This window comes from Cherax quadricarinatus, chromosome 96, assembly GCF_038502225.1.
Source record: "Cherax quadricarinatus isolate ZL_2023a chromosome 96, ASM3850222v1, whole genome shotgun sequence".
Taxonomy (NCBI): Eukaryota; Metazoa; Arthropoda; class Malacostraca; order Decapoda; family Parastacidae; genus Cherax; species Cherax quadricarinatus.
In genome coordinates this window covers 4833693-4855778 of record NC_091387.1, presented here as the reverse complement: position 1 = coordinate 4855778, position 22086 = coordinate 4833693, and the positions used below count along the sequence as shown (strand labels likewise).

General features: G+C 38.9%; 1 protein-coding gene across 1 annotated transcript; it reads left to right on the top strand.

The window, feature by feature from the left end:
- Positions 1-268: 268 nt before the first annotated feature.
- Positions 269-18595, top strand: LOC128701727 (lysophosphatidylserine lipase ABHD12; the record flags this gene model as incomplete). The annotated part of the gene is given in 9 exon segments (XM_070105046.1): positions 269-345; positions 3074-3192; positions 4548-4647; positions 7659-7867; positions 9774-9906; positions 11486-11603; positions 12562-12723; positions 15891-16018; positions 18423-18595. Coding segments are annotated over 9 exon segments (1101 nt in total). The 3' UTR covers positions 18490-18595.
- Positions 18596-22086: the final 3491 nt, after the last annotated feature.

Sequence of the window (22086 nt, the reverse complement as noted above, 5' to 3'; positions counted from 1 at the left end):
ACGTTAAATTCGACTAGCGATACATTTTAACGCTAACATTTTCCCTCGACTAACGCTAAAAAAACTCGACTAACGATATTCGTTCTCGGGTACCAGTTAATATGGTTAGTCGAGGGTCCACTGTATTTCCTTCCCATCATTAAACCAGTTTTCCTTTCCATCATTAAACCTGTCATTTCCTTCCTGTCATTAAACCTAACATTTCCTTCCAGTCATTCCTGGGTTTAGCACTCACCCTATGAAAGCAATAATAAAATAATAATTTCAGGTGTGAATCACCATGAACATATTAACTCTAATGGGAGTACAACACACTCTTCCAGTACGACGCAGAAAGTTTAACAGGTATGGTGTTAGTTATAATTTTGTTAGTTCTTTCTTTCAACACTCCGGCCGTATCCCACCAAGGCGGGGTGGCCCTAAAAAGAAAAACGAAAGTTTCTCTCAAATTTAGTAATTTATACGGGAGAAGGGGTTACTAGCCCCTTGCTCCCGGCATTTTAGTCGCCTCTTACAACACGCATGGCTTACGGAGAATTTTGTTAGTTATAATTTCATTATTCAAAATGTTGATGTTGCACAAAATTTGCCATGAATTAAGTTGAGGGTTGAAGTATTTGTTGGGATGCAAATCCATTGCAGATACATTGCAGTGTTTGATCTATAGTAACAGCACACTTCTAGCAAGACAGTGATAGAGTGGGTGATGATGGAAGTGTTTCTTCTTTTTCGGGTCACCATGCCTTGGTGGGAAACTGCTGATGTGTTAAAAAATGTAAATACTGTACCTAATTGTTGTTACAGCAGATCTGTTTTCCTACAGACCATACTTATGGTTACAGCAGTAGATCTGTGCTACTACAGATCATACTTATGGTTACAGCAGTAGATCTGTGCTGCTACAGACCATACTTATGGTTACAGCAGTAGATCTGTGCTACTACCGATCATACTTATGGTTACAGCAGTAGATCTGTGCTGCTACAGACCATACTTATGGTTACAGCAGTAGATCTGTGCTACTACCGATCATACTTATGGTTACAGCAGTAGATCTGTGCTGCTACAGACCATACTTATGGTTACAGCAGTAGATCTGTGCTACTACAGATCATACTTATGGTTACAGCAGTAGATCTGTGCTGCTACAGACCATACTTATGGCTACAGCAGTAGATCTATGCTGCTACAGACCATACTTATGGCTACAGCAGTAGATCTGTGCTGGTACAGACCATACTTATGGTTACAGAAGCAGATCTGTGCTGCTACAAATCTGTCTTCTGTAATTTGTCATATATTATAATTCTATTTTTATCTCAATCAGCCACCACTATTTAAGAAAAACGAAAGTCTCTCCTTTTAAATTTAGTAAAGTATACAGAAGGGGTTACCAGTCCCTTGCTCCCCACATTTTAGTCACCTTGACTCACGAAATCGTAATGACACAATTGCAAACAAACCATTCCACAGGCGTAGATAGAACCCGCGATCAGAGAGTCTCAAAACTCCAGACCGTCCAGTGGCTAACGCGACGGTCTGGAGTTTTGAGACTCTCTGATCGCGGGTTCTATCCCCGCCCGTGGTATGGTTTTTTTTAGTCACCTCTTATGACATGCATGACTTACAGAGGAAGAATCCTGTTCCGCTTCCTCATGGAGAGTCATGTGTATTATTATTACAATATCGTATGAATAACCTTGTCTAACCTTGATATATTGCAATATTTTCACTTTTTTTTTTTAACTTTTTCAAGCATTTTTTGAGAAATTTTAATTTTTTCACTAAAATGAGAATATTTGGTTAAAAAATATTATCTGCAATGTTCCTTCTTTGCTATGTTCTGAAAAGTACCTAATTTTATAGATATTAACCCTTTGGCTGTTTTGGTCGTATATATACGTTGTACGAGCCAGTGTTTCAGACGTATATGTACTCAATAATTCTAGCGGCTTCGAATCAAGCAGGAGAAAGCTGGTAGGCTCACATGTGAGAGAATGGGTCTGTGTGGTCAGCGTGCACCACATAAAAAAAATCCTGCACCACGCAGTGCATAATGAGAAAAAAAACTTGACAGTTTTTTTTGGATTAAAACGCCGACTTTGAGGTATATTTTCGTATAGTATTTATCATTGTATTCTTGTTTTCATGGTCTCATGTGATAAAATGGAAAACATATTACAGAAATAGAGATAATTTTGATTAGTTTCACGATGAAAACGACCTTGAAATTGAGCTCAAAGTAGCGGAAATGTTTGATTTTTACCAATGTTCAGGAGTAAGCAAATCACACCACACGTCCAATACACGTTAACTGGGGAGTCTAATATACTTTCACTAGTGCACTGATATTATTTATACCATTTTTACAATAATACAGTAGTCTGCATAACAGTAAATTTTGTATTTTTTGTATGAATAAAAAATCAAAATAGAAAGCAATAGTAATGTAAGAGGGCCTAGAGACGTGACTAATGAACAGAGGATATGTTATTTTAGTGCCAAGAATGTTTACATTGTTTATTCTGGACCCTATTTTGAAATTGGCATCTTTTTTAATTTGCATGAAACTGGCCAAATTGCCAATTTCTGACCACTTTATTGGGTAGTTCAGATCGGTAAATGGGCGGTTTCTTGTACTCAACTGATAGAAACAAATGGAGTTCTAAAGAAACAGCTGAGTTTGGTCAACTGGAACAACGGAATTGGCCAAAAACAGGGCTCAAAGTCAGCAAAATCGCCGATGCGTATATGTCTCCGAGACCACTAACTTCGCGGGAGGGTAATTCCGTGAGTTTTTGACCAAATTTCGTACTTTTGGTGTCATTACCATTGGGAAAAGGTTCTCTATCATTTCATAATAAAATTTTTTTTTTTTTTTTTTTTTTTTTTCAAAAAATTTTGCGACATAGAATGACAAGTTTCAGAAAGGGGCTTGTGACAGTCAAAGGGTTAATGAGCATGTACAGTGATTATTGTAAGTACACTTGTTTCAGGCCTACAGGCCTTGTATTATTAATTTCTAAGCATTCTGAGTAGAATGAAAAATGCTATATAAATACTTTTATTCCAGGGTGCTGAGGTCAACTGCGACTTGTCTAGTATTTACTAGTTTTGTCGTCTGGGTTGTGGTGCCCCTCGTCTTTCACTACTCACCAAGGGTGCAACGCTTTTTCATCTTTCTTAACACAGGTACCTAAATTTTACATTATTTCGTATCATCATTGCAACTTACCTCATCTTTCACTACTCACCCAAATTGCAACGCTTTTTCATCTTCTTAACACGGGTATCTAAATTTCACATTGTATTTCACGTCATTGCAACTTACCTCATCTTTCACTACTCACCAAAATTGCAACACTTTTTTCATCTTTCTTAACAAAAGTTCCTAAATTTTGCATCATTTAACGTTATCATGACAAGCATGGTTTGCAGAATGTAATTCTTAGGTACTGCAGTATATTTTCATCTGTGAATTTTTCATTTTTTCTTTAGAATGAAGAGGCGGTATTGCTGGCAATTTTGATAGTGAAACACTATACCCAGCGAACTGGGTAGAGCTTTATTAAATCAAAACGTGATGACGCTCTACCCTGAAAAAAGGAAAACCTCAATTTTATGAACCAATGGGAGGGAGCGGGTAGCTAGGAATGGTGACTGTGCTGCCTAAACATGAGATTATTTTAATATGATCATAACAATAACAAACCGTTCTGTGTTCAATGGGCTTCATCCGTTGTTTCAGAATTAGCTGACCCAGCAGATCTCGCTTTATTTTTAATCTATCTTTTATTTCTGCTAGTTCATGTACAACATTTAGAGACTGACATACTATATCAAATGCCCCTGGTTATGCACATCATTTAGGGCAGATTAGGTCAATTTTGTCCTCATGATGCAACCCACACCACATGCAGGTACCTATTTTACTGCTAGGTGAACATGGACAGTAGGTGTCTTAAGGAAACACATCCTAATATTTGCACCTGCACTGGGGATCAAACCATGGACCTCCATGTGTGAGCTGAGTATGCTACCAACCCAGCTATAGGTCACAGAATACCTTTATTTTCAAAATGCAATAATCATTCTCTGTTAATTGAAGATTTGTTCTGTACAAAAGGTCTCTCTGTCATTCCATTTGTGATGCAGAAAAAGGTAGCAATATAATGCATATTTTGATATGCTGCAGCTGTTCTTATACTTACTGAAATCATTATCATCATCACCAGTGCTATTAGGCACTAATATGACTTCAAAAGATGTCGTCATATTGTTTGGTGTATCACCAGTGCTATTAGGTACCAATATGACTTCACAAGATGGCAATAGCTTGGTACATCACCAGTGCTGTTAGGTACCAGTATGACATCACAAGATATTAATAGCTTGGTTTAACACTGTATCAGTTTTGAACATTATAGCCCTCTCATATTCTTTTTAATACCCAAGTGTTTGAAATTTTTATTAAAGTCAATTTCTTTAATAGAAATACTTAATATATTTTATGTATGTTGATATATGTCATTTTTTCTCCATTCTAGTTGGCAGCCAAGTAGATTTAAGCAAACCAGAAAGTGTTGGTCTACTCGGAACTCGTAATTTTTATATGACGACTGATAAAGATGTCTCAGTTGGAATATGGTGAGTATCTATGAGTCTCACTCAGAGTAAAGATTTTTTATTTAACACCGGCCATTTCTCTCCGAGGCAGGGCGACCCAAAAGAGAGAAAACGAAAGTGTTTTTTCTTTTTACATTTAGTAATTTATACAGAAGAAGGTGTTACTAGCACATTGCTTCCATCATTTAGTAATTTATACAGGAAAAGGGGTTACTAGCCCCTTTTCTCCTGGCATTTTAGTCGCCCCTTATGACACTCATGGCTTATGGAGGAAGAATTCTTCTCCACTTCTCCATGGAGAGAGTAAAGATTTATCTACATCTTTTAGCATTGATCATGCTTGTTATAATTCTTTTATAAGGAGTGGGAGGGATTCGAACCTGAAGTCTAGCAAATGCTAGTCTTAAACTAGCACTGTGGTGACTACAGTACAATTACTGATAGTAACAATGAGTTACAGACAGTATTGTTTTATGATTTTTCTGAAGCATGAAGGATACTGGTGTGTTTATAAAAATAAGGAAGTATAATTATGAGACTATCAAGGCCATAAGAGTAACTGTAAACCACTCAAATAACCAGATTCATATAAGGGCAGTGTGATACAGTGGCACCCCGAGTGTCGTACAGCTCCCAACTCGAACAGTTATGTAAGTGTATTATTGTAAGTGCTTCTGTGAGTATTTTTGGGGGTCTGAAATAGACTAATCTAATTTACATTATTCCTTATGGGAACAAATTCTTTCAGTAATGGCACTCGAACAGCCTTCCGGAACGAATTTTGTACGAAACTCGGGGTACCACTGTAACTTGTTACATATCCATTATTTTTAAAGTTTTCAATACTTTCCCTCCTTGGTAGGCCAGATATTAAACTTACTCACTCTCTTAACTGGCTGTTTTCAGATTAACTGTATTACGATGACCTCTTGATAATAATTTTGGTAGGGTGTGCAAAAGAAGAAAATTAAAGGTGAATACAGGAAAGAGTAAGGTTATGAGAATAACAAAAAGATTAGGTGATGAAAGATTGGATATCAGATTGGAGGGAGAGAGTATGGAGGAGGTGAATGTATTCAGATATTTGGGAGTGGACGTGTCAGCGGATGGGTCTATGAAAGATGAGGTGAATCATAGAATTGATGAGGGGAAAAGGGTGAGTGGTGCACTTAGGAGTCTGTGGAGACAAAGAACTTTGTCCTTGGAGGCAAAGAGGGGAATGTATGAGAGTATAGTTTTACCAACACTCTTATATGGGTGTGAAGCATGGGTGATGAATGTTGCAGCGAGGAAAAGGCTGGAGGCAGTGGAGATGTCATGTCTGAGGGCAATGTGTGGTGTGAATATAATGCAGAGAATTCGTAGTTTGGAAGTTAGGAGGAGGTGCGGGATTACCAAAACTGTTGTCCAGGTGGCTGAGGAAGGGTTGTTGAGGTGGTTCGGACATGTAGAGAGAATGGAGCGAAACAGAGTGACTTCAAGAGTGTATCAGTCTGTAGTGGAAGGAAGGCGGGGTAGGGATCGGCCTAGGAAAGGTTGGAGGGAGGGGGTAAAGGAGGTTTTATGTGCGAGGGGCTTGGACTTCCAGCAGGCATGCGTCAGCATGTTTGATAGGAGTGAATGGAGACAAATGGTTTTTAATACTTGACGTGCTGTTGGAGTGTGAGCAAAGTAACATTTATGAAGGGGTTCAGGGAAACCGGCAGGCCGGACTTGAGTCCTGGAGATGGGAAGTACAGTGCCTGCACTCTGAAGGAGGGGTGTTAATGTTGCAGTTTAAAAACTGTAGTGTAAAGCACCCTTCTGGCAAGACAGTGATGGAGTGAATGATGGTGAAAATTTTTCTTTTTCGGGCCACCCTACCTTGGTGGGAATCGGCCAGTGTGATAATAAAAAATATAAATAAATAATAAAGAGACGCATACCTTTTTAATACTTTATGGAATAAGTGGTGATGATGAGAGCAATTTTTTTTTTTTTGGGGTTACCCTGCCTTGGTGGGAAATGACCAACAGGGTAATTAAAAAAAAAAATAAGAAAAATTACATGTACAATTTATAAAATACAGTGGACCCTCGACTAACGATATTAATTGGTACCCGAGAACGATTATCGTTAGTCGAGTTTTTTAACATTAGTTGAGGCAACATGTTAGCGTTAACATGTATCGTTAGTCGAATTTAACATTAGTCGATGCCATCGTTGGTCGAGGGTCCACTGTATGTAAGCAGAACTGATCACAGCTTATAAAAGTGTGTCATTACATATTATATTTACTAGAATATTAATGAACCTTGTGCTTAGGTCAACCTGTCAATCTTTTTTGAAAAAAATTGAAAAATCCAACATCTAACAAATCCAACTACATAATTTATGTGTAGTTCTTAAGTAGTGTTTAAGCATTAGAATTAATTTGATCACAATGCACTGCATGTTAGTGGCTTTTGTGTCTAGGAGTCTTTTGTTGCATTAACTACATTAACTACATTAACTACATTATAGTGGAACTCTGGTTTTCGAACTTAATCTGCTCCAGAAGGTCATTCTAAAACCGAAACGTATGAAAACTGAATCAATTTTTCCCATAAGAAATACTGTGTGCTGCAGAAAAGAAATATAAATCTGAATACAGTAATGTAATGTACTGGATATTATCCTAGAATATCATACACTTTTTATTATCTAACCACACATGTGATATCAATGTTATTTGCATGTGAGTACACCCACTATATGTACACATTAATTTACTAGTTAAAAAAAAAGGTCTTCAATTATACAGGAGGCTTCATGTATACAACACGTCTTTTTGGTTCTCTACATTTTTGTCGGCTTTCAATCGATCCATTGTTCATTATAGTCAGTGGTTTTACCCCTCTTGCATTATCGCCATTTTCATACAGCAGTTGCGTAAGGGAAGGACAACTGATACCATATTTAGAACTGTATAAACTTGTCCCTCCTGTAATGTTCTGTCATCAGATTTTAGCTTAATGTAAGTTTTAATTATTTTTTCTCAATTTTATTCCCAGGCACATCCTGCCAGGATCTCTGGTTCAGTTTGCTCCCGACATAGGATCTTCCGAGCGGGACTTGTGGTATGAGCAGAGCTTGAGAGACAGTAAGCCTGTCATCCTTTACTTACATGGTAACAAAGGAACCAGAGGAGAACATCATAGAATCGAACTGTATCGTGTACTTCGTGAAATGGATTATCACATTATCACTTTTGATTATAGAGGTATGATGTGGTGTACTAAATATCTGCCTCTCACTGTACAGCTACCAGCATCACCACAATTGCTGCTTTCCTGTCTTCCTCACCACACATTCCATAGCATCATCACAATTGATTCCTTCCATCCTCCCTCATTACCCATACATTCATCAGCATCACCACAATTATTGGCTGCCTTCTTACCTCCGCTCCCTCTCACCGCACCCAGGTCCAAGTATTGTTCCAGTCACGTTAGTGTGCCTTTTTATTTTTCATCACCGAAACAGTTGCTGCCTGTCTGCCTCACCACACTCCACCACACACTCAAACACCTGTCAACATACCCACCTGCCTGCCTCATTGGCTCACAACACTCCACCACACACTCAGACACCTGTCAACATCACCATCTGCCTCTATCACTGTCTTACCACACTTCACCACACACCTAAACACCTGTCAACATCATCACACACCCAATACCTGTCAGCATTACCACACACCCAGATACCTGTCAACATCACCACCTGCTTCTCTCACTGCCTCGCCATACACCCAAACACCTGTCAGCATTACCACACACCCAGACACCTGTCAACATCACCTGCCTCTCTCACTGCCTCACCACACTTCAGCATACACCCAAGCACCTGTCAGCATCACCACACACCCAAACACCTGTCAGTTAATTTTATAATTATGCTGTATATATAAAGGTAAATTAATAATAATAGAGAGAGGGAAACTGGAATTATGGCAAATGGCATATTAATTGTGAAATGTGGAGGTCCTCCTGTAATAGTTTCTGGGACCTGATGAGCTGTTGGAGTGTGTGAAAGGATTCAAGCGGACTTGAGTCCTGGATACACAAATAACCCGCACATAGAAGAGAGGATCACAGCCATCCTATTGACTGGTCTTCTGCTAAAACTGTCTTCCCTACTTCCAACTTTAACAGTCACCATCTGGGTGAATCCTTCCTAATACACAATTTTCCTTGTATGAATCTTAGTCCTGGCTTCGTCTCTGCAGATGCCTTCCTCTCCCACTACATTGTAAAATGCTCCGAACTTCAGAACACTTGTGACCTAACCTGATTCCTCCTTTTTCTTCTTCTCCCTCTTCCCCTTTTCCTCTTTCCTTTTTCTCCTTTGGGTTGTCTTTCTTCTGCCCTTTGTATTTGTTCCTTTCATTTATTTATTTGTTTTCTCCCCCCCTCGGTGTTCTTGCTCTTACCCTCTGTGGGCACCTAGCTCCCTTGTAGTGCTCTTCTTTCTTAGTATTTGACTGGCCCCTACTACCACTACTACCACTACCACCGCCGCCGCCTCCGCCGCCTCCGCCACCTCCGCCACCTCCACCACCTCCACCACCACCACCTCCTCCTCCTCCTCCTGCCTATATATACCCATCCTGCTCTTCTTTTCGTTAGTGTGACTTTGTAAATGGTCCAAGTCGGACCAAAACATCGTCGTATGCTCCTCTCATCTATGTGCGGGTTATTTGTGTATTGTTCCAGTCACGGTATTGTGCCTTTTTGTTATTTATTTTTGAGTCCTGGAGGTGGGAAGTACAATGCCTGCACTTTAAAGGAGGGGTTTGGGATATTGGCAGTTTGGAGGGATGTCTAAACTGTTGTATCTGAGCACCTCTGCAAAAACAGTGATTGTGTATGAGTGATGGTGGAAGTGTTGAATGATGATGAAAATTTGTTCTTTTATTTTTGGGTCACCTGCCTCGGTGGGAAACAACTGACGTGTTAAAAAAATAACAATGATAAGATGAAAACACCATAAAGGAAGTTGCCAGTGATAATATTCAAGGATTTAGTGATAGATATTGTAGTTCTCTTTATTGGTAAATACGCATTTTATGCATTGTATCTTGTAGTCTCTTTTATACAAATGATCATGTATTATATTTTTTGCAGGCTATGCAGATTCTTCAGCTGTTGACCCAGATGAGGATGGTCTGGTAATGGATACTAAAGCTCTCTTTAATTATCTACTTGACAATGCTGGCACTTCTCCAGTCTTTGTTTGGGGTCACTCACTTGGTACTGGGTAAGTTGAAACGAACAAATATAAATTCGGCTTGGTTGGTAGCATGCTCGGCTCACGTACTGAGGTCTGTGGTTCGATTCCCAGTATGGGTGGAAACATTGGGGTATGTTTCCTTAAGACACCTGCTGTCCCAATTCACCTAGCAGTAAGTGGGTACCTGGGTGTTAGTTACCTTACACCTGCTGTTACTGTTCCCCTAGCAGTAAGTAGGTAGCAGTAAGTAGGTACCTGGGTGTTAGTTACCTTACACCTCCTGTTACTGTTCCCCTAGCAGTAAGTAGGTACCTGGGTGTTAGTTACCTTACACCTGCTGTCACTGTTTACCTAGCAGTAAGTAGGTACCTGGGTATTAGTTACCTTGCACCTGCTGTCACTGTAAATAGGTACCTGGGTGTTAGCTGACTGGTGTGGGCGTCATCCTGGGGACAAAATTAACCTAAGTTGTGGGAAATGCTCTGAATAACAAAGGGTTTTCTATATAGTATGTCACTGATGTCAGCTATAGTAAGTTCCCCTGCCTTCTAATAACGTTCATTTTTCCCCTATAATCTACCTTGTCCATAATTATTATCGTATTTACTTTGTCTGTTTTCGTAAAGTGGAGTCTACGATCTTTCCTTAACCCGTAAACGGTCCCAGCAGATCTACGTTCACATGCGTAGTGTTACAAAAGTAGATCTAAGTTTTTTTACAAATTTTCAAATATAAAAAAAAAAAAAAAAAGTTGATCAAAGTTTTTTTACAAATTTTCAAATTAAAAAAAAAAAAAAAGTTCATCAAAGTTTTTTTACACATTTTCAAATGTAGAAAAACAAAAAGAAGATCTACTTTTTTTACATACTTTCAAATGTTGAAAAAACGTATATATACGTTTGGACCGTTTACGGGTTAATTATGACTTAACAAATCTTTGAGGACAATTGGGGATGAATATGTCGTAAAGATTAAGGATTTAATATTATTTCAGCATGACGCAATGTTTGCGAAGAGGCGCTGAGGGTTACGGGCATTGACCGTGAAGTTAAGGTCCCTGATGGAAATAAGTCTCACTGACTTTCTTGGGTTACCCTAGGTAATCTACACATATGCTGCTATGATAATATATGTAACTGTATTTATAATATATGTAACTGTATTTATGTGTACCTGTACCTGAATAAATTTACTTAAGTCGATTCATCCACCAGTGACTGTCAGTCGAAGAAAAATTTCCTTGGAGGATGTAACACCTTTACAATTAAATGCCATAACATGCATTAAAATGTCTTATTTACACACTGTTGGTATACTCCAGGTATACTTACCATTGCATGCATACTCCAGGTATTCTTACCATTGCATACTCTGGGTATACTCTACCATTGTATACTCTATGTTCTACCATTGTATGCTCCAGGTATACTCACCATTGTATACTCCAGGTATACTCTACCATTGTATACCCCAGGTATTCTCTACCATTGTATATTCCATGTATGTTCTACCATTGTATGCTCCAGGTATACTTACCATTGTATACTCCAGATATACTCTACTATTGTATTATCATATTTTATCATGTTACACCCTTCTCCCACAGTGTATCATGTCACGCGGTGTCAGAGTTGTGTATGGAGAAGAAGTGTCCACAAGGCTTAGTGTTAGAAGCCCCTTTTAACAATCTCCAAGATGAAGTAAGACTTAATCCTCTATCCCAGGTAGGCACACTATAATTTTTTTAGTGTTGCCAAAAATAGCTTAAAATTGTTTGAAGTTTTTAAAAAAAGTGAATGTCGTTGTATTTATGTATCTAAGTCATTAATTTTACCACAAAAGATCATTGTTTATCCAGTACCTTGCATATGTTTTAGCGTTATCTATTTAGGTGTCCTATCAAAGAAAATCTCTGGATAGTATCAGATGTCACATTCTACAAGATCGATGGACTGAACACATCGACTCTAGGCTGAGGGACTGATTACCTCAAACTCCTCCTCTCCTTACACCTTTTTGCTTTGTATTGGACTGATGAAGCCACTGTGTGGTGAAATGTTTCCTCAATAAAGATTCCCATATGTTGCATAAGTGTCTCAATCTTCAAAATGTCAAATAGCTGTCCATCGGAAGAATGAATGATTGGTACAGATGCTCCTTGCTTTACGATGGTTCGACTTATGGTATTTCAACTTTCCGATGTTGCGATAAAACTGTAAAACCTTTTTTTTTTTTTGTACTGTGCAGTACTGTACATTTATTGATAGAATAAACTTGTACTCATTATTTGCTTTTCAATACAGCATCTCCTCGCTTAGCGACATACTCGTTTACCGACAACTCGGACTTACGACGGTCTCTGACCAGTATCCATACCTAAATAATATAATATATTAGAGCTGATTTCCCCTATTCTGTTTATTATAATATATGTACGGTACGCTACTGTATAAACATTTAAAAATATGCCAGATGACATTAAAACAATATCAAAGATGGTTGACACAAACCACTACCATTATAGTATGCTCCTCACTTAGCCACGAATTGGTTTACCAACGCAGTCTTAGGAACAGAACTCCGTCATTAAGTGAGGAGAGGCTGTATTGGAAAGTGCAATATCTATATACAACTGACAGTTTAATATTTACAATTAATGTTATGTTTCTCATTTATCCTCAGGTGTTTTACCACTTGCCATATTTTGACTGGGCCTTCGTAGATCCTCTGCAAGACATTGGTGCCGAGTTCCAGAGCGACAAACACATCGTCCACATTACGAGTCCAGTTATCATTCTTCACGCTCAAGATGATTATGTTGTACCTATTGAACTGGGGCAGAAGGTACTTACATATACAGGTGTCCATTGACTTACGATGGAGTTACAGTCCAGTGAACGCATCGTAAGACAAAAATATCATGTCGAATATGAATATGATATGCTAAATAAGTGAATAATTACTTACTGTCACTGAATAAGTACATAAATATCACTAAATAATGAACAAATAATTACTGTAACTAACTAAACATCAGCATTGAAAAGTAAATAAATGAATGCAAGTTATGGACTTCACAGTGGTGCTTTTTACAATGGTGCTTTTTACAATGGTGCTTTTCACAATGGTGCTTTTTACAATGGTGCTTTTCACAATGGTGCTTTTTACAATGGTGCTTTTGCACCATAAGTTGAACCATTGTTAATCAAACAGCACCTGTAGTTATTTCTTATTAACTTTATTATCTTATTTCATTCCCTTCAAGGGGAACATCTTAGAATCTGATGGACTCTTGATCCAAGGAATTAAGGCTACTTTTCTCTTCTCTGAATTAAGCCTGATTACCTTCCATTCTCTGGGTGCTCTATGACTCCTATGGGATTAGAGCTTGTACTTGCATCCATTATATAATTTTTCTTAATTTGTTCTCATGCATAGACTCGGCATTCTAGAATTTGATTTTTCTCACAATATTGTGGTTTACCTTGAATTAATATTTTTCCTCTTCTTTCAACAAACCGGCCACATCCCACCGAGGCAGAGTGACCCAAAAAGAAAAACAAAATTTCTCTTTTTAGTTTTAGTAATGTATACAGGAGAAGGGGTTACTAGCCCTTTGCTCCCGGCATTGTAGTTGCCTCTTACGACACACATGGCTTACAGAGGAAGAATTCTGATCCACTTCCCCATGGAGATAAGAGGAAATAAACAAGAAGAAGAACTAAGAAAATAGAAGAAAACCCAGAGGGGTGTGTATATATATGCTTGTACATGTATGTGTAGTGTGACCTAAGTGTTAGTAGAGGCAGCAAGACGTACCTGAAATCTTACATGTTTATGAGGCAGAAAAAAGGACATCAGCAATCCTACCATTATATAAAACAATTACAGGCTTTCGTTTTACACTCACTTGGCAGGACAGTAGTACCTCCCTGGGCGGTTGCTGTCTACCAACCTACTGCCTAGGATTAATACTTTTATATATTAATATTTCTTTCAGAATGCAGGCACTATACTTCCCACCACCACCTCTCCTTCAGAGTGCAAGCATTCCATCTCCACCCTTCCTTCAGAGTGCAGGCGCTGTACTTCCCACCTCCAGCCATCCTTCAGAGTGCAGGCACTGTATTTCACATCTCCACCCTTCCTTCAGAGTGCAGGCACTGTACTTCCCACCTCCACCCATCCTTCAGAGTGCAGGCACTGTATTTCACACCTCCACCCATCTTTCAGAGTGCAGGCACTGTACTTCCTACCTCCACCCATCCTTCAGAGTGCAGGCACTGCATTTCACACCTCCACCCATCTTTCAGAGTGCAGGCACTGTACTTCCCACCTCCATCCATCGTTCAGAGTGCAGGCACTGTATTTCACACCTCCACCCATCCTTCAGAGTTCAAGTACTGTACCGTACTTCACATCTCCAGGACTTAATGCTGACTAACTGGTTTCCCTGAATCTCTTCATGAATATTACCTTGCTCACACTCCAATAGTACATTAAATCATAGAAACTAGTTGCCTCCACTCACTCCTATCTTGCACACTCATTAAAGCCTGTTGCATGTCTAAGCAATCAATATCTCACTTGCTCCCTCCCTCCACTCCTACCTGGGATGACCCCTGCCCCTCCCTTCCTCCACCACAGATTTATACATCTTCCTAGTCACCTTATTTTGCTCTGTCTACTTCAGCAACCCTTCCTCTGCCATCTGAATAATACTTTTGGTAACCCTGCACCCTCTTCTAATCTTCAAGTTCTGAATTCTCTGCATAATGTTCACGTAACACATTGACCTTAGATACATCTCCACTTCCTCCAACCTTCTCGCTGCAACATATAAAACCCATGCTTCACACCCATATGACAGTAGACCTATCTACTGATAAATCCACTCCCAAATATCTAAACACATTTACTTCCTCCATACTCCCTCCCTCTAATCTGATATCCATACTTCCAATGCCTAGATTTTTTATTACTTGCATTACCCTGCTCTTTTCTATGTTCACTTTTAATTTCCTTCTTTTACATACCTTCCAAAATTCATCTACAGTTTATTGAACTTTTCTTCAAACTTTTCCCAAAACAACCAGGTCATTGTAAAAAAATCAGCTGCGACAACTCCCAATTCATATCAGATTCATTATATTTTAATCTCACAACAGTCACTTCCTGACTCACGAGTGGCTTCCTTGTACTTGTTCATTGTAGTCAGGTCTGTTTGTAGTGTTGAGTGTACTTGTTTGTTATGGTCAGGTCTGTTTGTAGCAATGACTAGACATGTTTCTGTTGTTTTTTGAAGGTTATTTAGGCTAACTTGCAATAGGATTGAAATCATGTTTTTTTTTTCACATTCCCTGCTAGTGTGATTGTGTCTTATTCCATCTTTAGTGACTTATTTGTGCCTGGAAATTGGAGTGAATGTGGAGCACTTGTATGCATACAGTTGTACCTCATTAATACGGTGAATTAGGTTCCAGACTGCCGCCGTAAAGCGAATTCCGCCTTAAAGTGAATCACAGTTTTTTTTTTTCACCTGCCAGCGCATATAAAAGCCTAGAAACATATTTGCACTATGGACTAAAAAACACTTGGCCTAAAAAATAGCGTAAAAGTAGAAATAATTAAAAAAATTAAAATTGTTGAAAAACGCTTTCAAGCATCAAAAATAAAAAACACGAATACAGTGGACCCCCGCATAACTATATTATTTCAATCAAGAAGTCCGTTTGGGTGCCGTTATAGACCAAATTTGTTCCCATAAGAGATATTGTGAAGTAGATTAGTCCGTTTCAGACCCCCAAAAATACACCTCCAAAAGCACTTACAAAAATACACTTACATAATTGGTCGCGTTGGGAGCTGATCGTTATGCGGGGGTCCACTGTATAATTGAAAGCATTGTATTAGCAATGCTTTGGAGCAAGTGCACCATATTAACCAGGTATGCCCATATTTATACACATTTATGATGATGTTCAACAGTTATCTTCTTTCTTGATTTGCAGCTTCAACTTGCAGCACAGCAGAGACAACTGCCAGAAGAATATTCTCTCAAGTTTGTTGCATTTGATGGCAAATTTGGTTACGGTCACAATAACATACCCAAAGCACCTGAATTTATTGCAGTTATAAGGTAAGATTATATGTACAGTGGTACCTTGGGATACTAACTTATTTCATTCCAGAAGGCAGTTCGAGTGCTGATACCAAACGAATTTGTTCCCAGGAGGAATAATGTAAATTAGATTAATCTGTTTCATACCCCCAAAATTACATTCACAAAAGCACTTACATAAATACACTTACATAATTGTTCGCTTTTTGAGCTGTTCATATCCCAAGGTACCACTGTATTTGTTTTATCTGGACACCTCCCCCACTCAATATTGTGTGATTATTAACTTTTAACCCATAAACGGTCCAAACGTATATATACGTTTTTTCAACATTTGAAAGTATGTAAAAAAATTAGATCTTCTTTTTGTTTTTCTACATTTGAAAATGTGTAAAATAAACTTTGATCTACTTTTTTTTTTGTTATATTTGAAAATATGTAAAAGAAACGTAGATCTACTTTTGTAGCACGACGCATGTGAACGTAGATCTACTTGGACCGTTTACGGGTTAAAATTAACAAACATTGAAGAAGAAAACTGACAATACCATGGCTAGAAATATTTTGCTCTCCAAGAACTTTGCCACAATAAAATGTCACATTAGTTTCACTTGTGTCCTTTTACCTAACATATTGTCAGTAATTCTACCAACATTATGACAGTACAGTATTTACAAGTAACTTAAACTTTAGAGAGAAACCTTGAAAGCCACTACCTTAAATCCTTGTCCTCTCAGTTACACTGACTTAATCTTGTTTACAGTAAGTCCTCAACTTAACCCTTAAACTGTCCAAATGTAGATCTACGTTTGCACACGTAGCGCTCTGAACGTAGATCTACGTTTTTTTTTACATTGTTTCTTATGGAGAAAATTAAGGTCGGAGCACTACACGCACAAACGTAGATCTACGTTTGGACAGTTTAAGGGTTAAGAACACATTAGGGACCTCCTGAATTGCGTATAATAATGATATTGTGCACAATAATGATATACAAAATAATGATATAATAATGATATACACAATACAGAAGATTTTCAATGTGTACTGTACTCACATCTATTCAAACTCTCCTGTCTCTTTTTAACTTTGACTCAAAGCTAGGATATCCAGATGTTTTTTTTAGCCATAACATTTTAATCAGCTCTTTATTGCTCCATCTACACACACTCAAACTACTTGGCTCTGTTATTTTTTTAATTTACTATCTAGCACAGAAAAAGGGGTTACTTGCCTATTGTTTCCAGCATTTTATTAATAATAACTTCTTAACTCTATGTAGTAGGTTGGTAGACAGCAACTGCCCAGGGAGGTACTACCGTCCTGCCAAGTGAGTGTAAAACGGAAGCCTGTAATTGTTTTACATGATGGTAGGATTGCTGGTGTCTTTTTTCTGTCTCATAAACATGCAAGATTTCAGGTACATCTTGCTACTTCTACTTACACTTAGGTCACACTACACATACATGTACAAGCATATGTATAGTACATACCCCTCTGGGTTTTCTTCTATTTTCTTTCTAGTTCTTGTTTATTTCCTTTTATCTCCATGGGGAAGTGGAACAGAATTCTTCCTCTGTAAGCCATGCGTGTCGTAAGAGGCGACTGAAATGCCGGGAGCAAGCGGTTAGTAACCCCTTCTCCTGTATATATTACTAAATTTGAAAGGAGAAACTTTCGTTTTTCCTTTTGGGCCACCCTGCCTCGGTGGGATACGGCTGGTACGTTGAAAGAAGAAAGAACTTCTTAATTGTACTGTGTTGAAGTTTACACTGATTACAGGGGGACCCTGTATATACAGCACCTTCTTTTCTGCGTCCCACATTTTCATTGGATTCAAATCGACCCATTGTTCATTATGTTCCATCCACCGGTATCACCAGGTGGAACAATGGTTTAATTGAAAGCCAGTGAAAACATGGAACAGTGAAAGTAGTGGTATATATGTGGGGTCCTCCTGTATACAGTAAGTCCTTGGTTTACAAGCATGTTGAGAATCTTATGTATTGTGTATAATATCATTACAGCCTCTCCTCACTTAGTGATGTACTCGTTTACCGTCACCTAAATAATGTACGTATATTAGAGCTAATTTCCTTTATTCTGTTTATTTCAGTATACAGTACACTACTGTATAAACATTTAAAAATATACCAGAAATGTTATAATTGGTGTAAAGGTGACATTAAACAATATGAAAGATGGTTGACACAAACCCACTACCATTATAGTATGCTCCTCACTTAGCAATGAATTTGTTTAACGACGTGGTCTTAGGAACGGAACTCCGTCATTGAGTGAGGAGAGACTGTATTATACACAGTTCAGGAGGTCCCAAATCATTATCATCTCATAGTTATCATCATTACCATTAATTTTTCATTTTATATAATAACGAATTCATTGTCCTTTGTATTTTCAGAGATTTTGTCAGCAATGCAGAAAGAATTGGTAAAAAACAAAGGACCAACATGAACCAAAATGTTTAGATGGAAAATATAAATAATATTAACGGTAAAAATAAATAACCCAAGATAAATTTTTGGATTCACATCTTTTCCTGTATTATAAAAAAAAATAAACATTATTAGAAGATTTATTTCTTTGTCATATTGCCCAGGTACCTCAGATGAGTTGAACCTAATTAAGCCCATCCTGTCAAACGAGAATTATTATGGTAAGATGGATGGGAGGCTCAAACTGGGGTCACGGGATTAACAGGTCCAGCGCTCTACCGCTTGAGCCACGCGACCTGTTAATCTTATAGGAAGAAATCGGTGTGAAATATAATTGTTTATATACAGTGGAACCTCAAATATCGAACTTTTTTCGGTCCAGAAGGCTGTTCGAGTGCCTTTACCGAATGAATTTATTCCCATCAGGAATAATGTAAATTAGATTGATCCATTTCAGACCCTCAAAAATACACTTATAAAAGCACTTACAAAAATACACTTACATAATTGGTTGTGTTGGGAGCAGTTCGATTTTTGAGGTTCCACTGTATATAAAAAGGCATCATTAGTATTGTCACTACCCATCACAAATAATTTCATTAAATATCATTAAATATTGGCAGTTTGGAGGGATATGTTGTGTATCTTCATACGTATATACTTCTAAACTGTTGTATTCTGAGCACCTCTGCAAAAGCAGTGATAATGTGTGAGTGTGGTGAAAGTGTTGAATGATGATGAAAGTATTTTCTTTTTGGGGATTTTCTTTCTTTTTTGGGTCACCCTGCCTCGGTGGGAGACGACCGACTTGTTGAAAAAAAAAAAAATCTTGTTTTTTTTCAATAAAGTGTTTTATTGGAATGATTTGCTATGGTCAGTGAAAGTACTGATAAGGTTTTCTTGTCTTCTTATGTATGAACTTTGATAATCCCTCATTGATTGTTTACTGTATTTTTAAGTGCTTTATTATGGAGTATACCTGGAGAGGGTTGCAGGGGTCAGTGCCCCCACAGCCCAGTCTGTGACCAGGTAGATCAGAGCCAGCTCAACTAGGCTGTTACTGCTGGATGGAACTGTTACCTAACTAAAATCTCACCTTGAAGTAATATCCTGCTTGCTAGAGTAATGTAACAGGAAGACATAACGTTTGTTCCCACTGTGTGATTATCTTACAGGATAGTGAAGCAGCGACCCTTAAAGAAGGTTCTTTGTTGTTGGTGACCCTTGTGGGTTTAGTGCTTAGTTTTGATTGTAACAATTTGATGTTGGTGAGGGGCTCTTGATCTAAGGAATTGGACCAATTCTCCAGTACCTTGATGAGTTTAAAGTCAGGCCAGGCTGTGGTTCCTACATCGGTTTGTGTGCAGCCAGCAGTAACAGCCTGGTTGATCAGGTCCTGGTCCACCACAAGGTTTGGTCACAGACTGGTCTGTGGGGATGTTGACCCCTGAAACCCTCTCCAGGTATACTCCAGTTGCAATTATAATAAAATAATAATCCAATACCTTGAATCAAGTCTTCCATTCCTTGAGTCACTGATCCCAGTGCAGTGGCGGTTCGTCCACTGGAGCTGCAGTTCCCTCAGATGCTCACTGCCAGACGTATGACTTCATCAACCTTACACTAAAATAATTTGCAACTGACAAATATATTACAGGAAAAATCTGTTGTATGTTGAAACGAGATAAAAAATGATTAAAAATAAAAGTTTGATGCGGTACGAAAGTATAGGTATTACTGGTGATACGAGCCGCCACTGCCCCAGTGGGTTTAGTGCTCCCCCATGAATGTAATAGTGTACTAATATACTACTTATGTGTCCAAATTAAAAAAAAAAAAAGGTTTAATGTGCAGGAACTTTTGAAGGCTGGGCAGTGGTGCACAACCCATATGGGTTTACCACATAAAATCATTATCTTGAAGGATGGTTCCTTGATACTGCTAAAGGGCTCTTAATCCAAGAAATAAGGTGCTATATGACCTCCTATGGGTTTAGCATTTTCTCCTGATTAATAAAAATTCATTGACTAAAAACCAGTCCTTAGGGATGCTGTGCCACTTTTCTGCTATATGACCTTTGTGGGTTTAGTGCACAGTTTTGATTTTAATATGCCAATTATCCCCCTTCCTCAAGGGAGGTTCTTTGATGCTGGTGAGGGGCTCTTGATTTAGGGAATTGGATCTGTGCTCCAGTTCCCCAAATTAAGCCTGAATGCCTTCCACATCCCCCCCCCCAGGCGCTGTATAATCCTCCGGGTTTAGCGCTTCCCCCTTGATTGTAATAATAATAAAAGTGCACAGTTTTGATTTTAATATGCCAATTATCCCCCTTCCTCAAGGGAGGTTCTTTGATGCTGGTGAGGGGCTCTTGGTCTAAGGAATTGGACCTATCATTCAATTCCTTGAATTGACCTTAAATGCTTTCCATTCTACGAGGCATTGTATAACCCATGACCCCCTGCCAGTGCATAGCTGGGATTTAGGTAGGGGACTTCACAGGGGTCTATGACCCCTTCCAGTGACATAGCTGGGATGTTGGTAGGGGACTTCACAGGGGTCTATGAACCCTACCAGTGACAGCTGGGATCCTTGTAGGGTGGCTTCACAGGGGTCTATGATCCCTACCAGTGGTATAGCTGGGATCTTGGTAGGGGACCTCACAGGACTCTTTGACCCCTACCAGTGACAGCAGGGATCCTGGTAGGGGGGCTTCACAGGACTCTTTGACCCCTACCAGTGACAGCAGGGATCCTGGTAGGGGGGCTTCACAGGACTCTTTGACCCCTACCAGTGGCATAGCTGGGATCTTGATAGGGTACTTCACAGGGGTCTACGACCCCTACCAGTGGCATAGCTGGGATCTTGATAGGGTACTTCACAGGGGTCTATGACCCCTACCAGTGGCATTGCTGGGATGCTGGTAGGGGGGGCTTCACAAGGATCTATGACCTCTACCAGTGGCATAACTGGGATCCTGGTACGGGGCTTCACAGGGCTCTATGACCCACACCAGGGGCACAGCCAGGATCATAAGATAGAGGGGTTCAGAGAACTCTAATAAACACTACCAAAGGTGTACACAGATTCCTGAGAGAAAGGTTTCACAGACTAAATGCCTCCATAGGTTAGCCTAACTAAATTATGCCATGGGTTTTCCTAGGAAGCAAGTAAAAATTTCGTATGCAAGCATTATCCAGAAAATGCTTGTCGTTGACCTAAGATTAAACCAGTAAGGATAGGTTTATGCCTTTTTCTACTGGCTTAAAACCTTCCATGGAGACCCATTTATTATTATTACAATCAAAAGTAAGTGCTAAACTCTCAAGGGTCAAACTGCACTGTCTGGAAAAGCCAAGCTGCCTCTATACTTTTTATCTGCACCCATCTTACTCATTATTTAAGTCTCCCCCATGAATGTAATACTGACCCATAAGCCAGCAAAAACAGCCATAAATAGGCCTATTCTCACTGGGTTAACTCCCCCATGAATATAACACTGTACATGATGAAAAATGAGTACGACCCATAGGCCAATTTGTTATGACCAGTACGGTTTTAGCACTATGTAGAGTATTAATGGGAAACTAGTGGAGATCAGAGCCTCTGGTGGTGAGATTGGTGGCCTCGAGA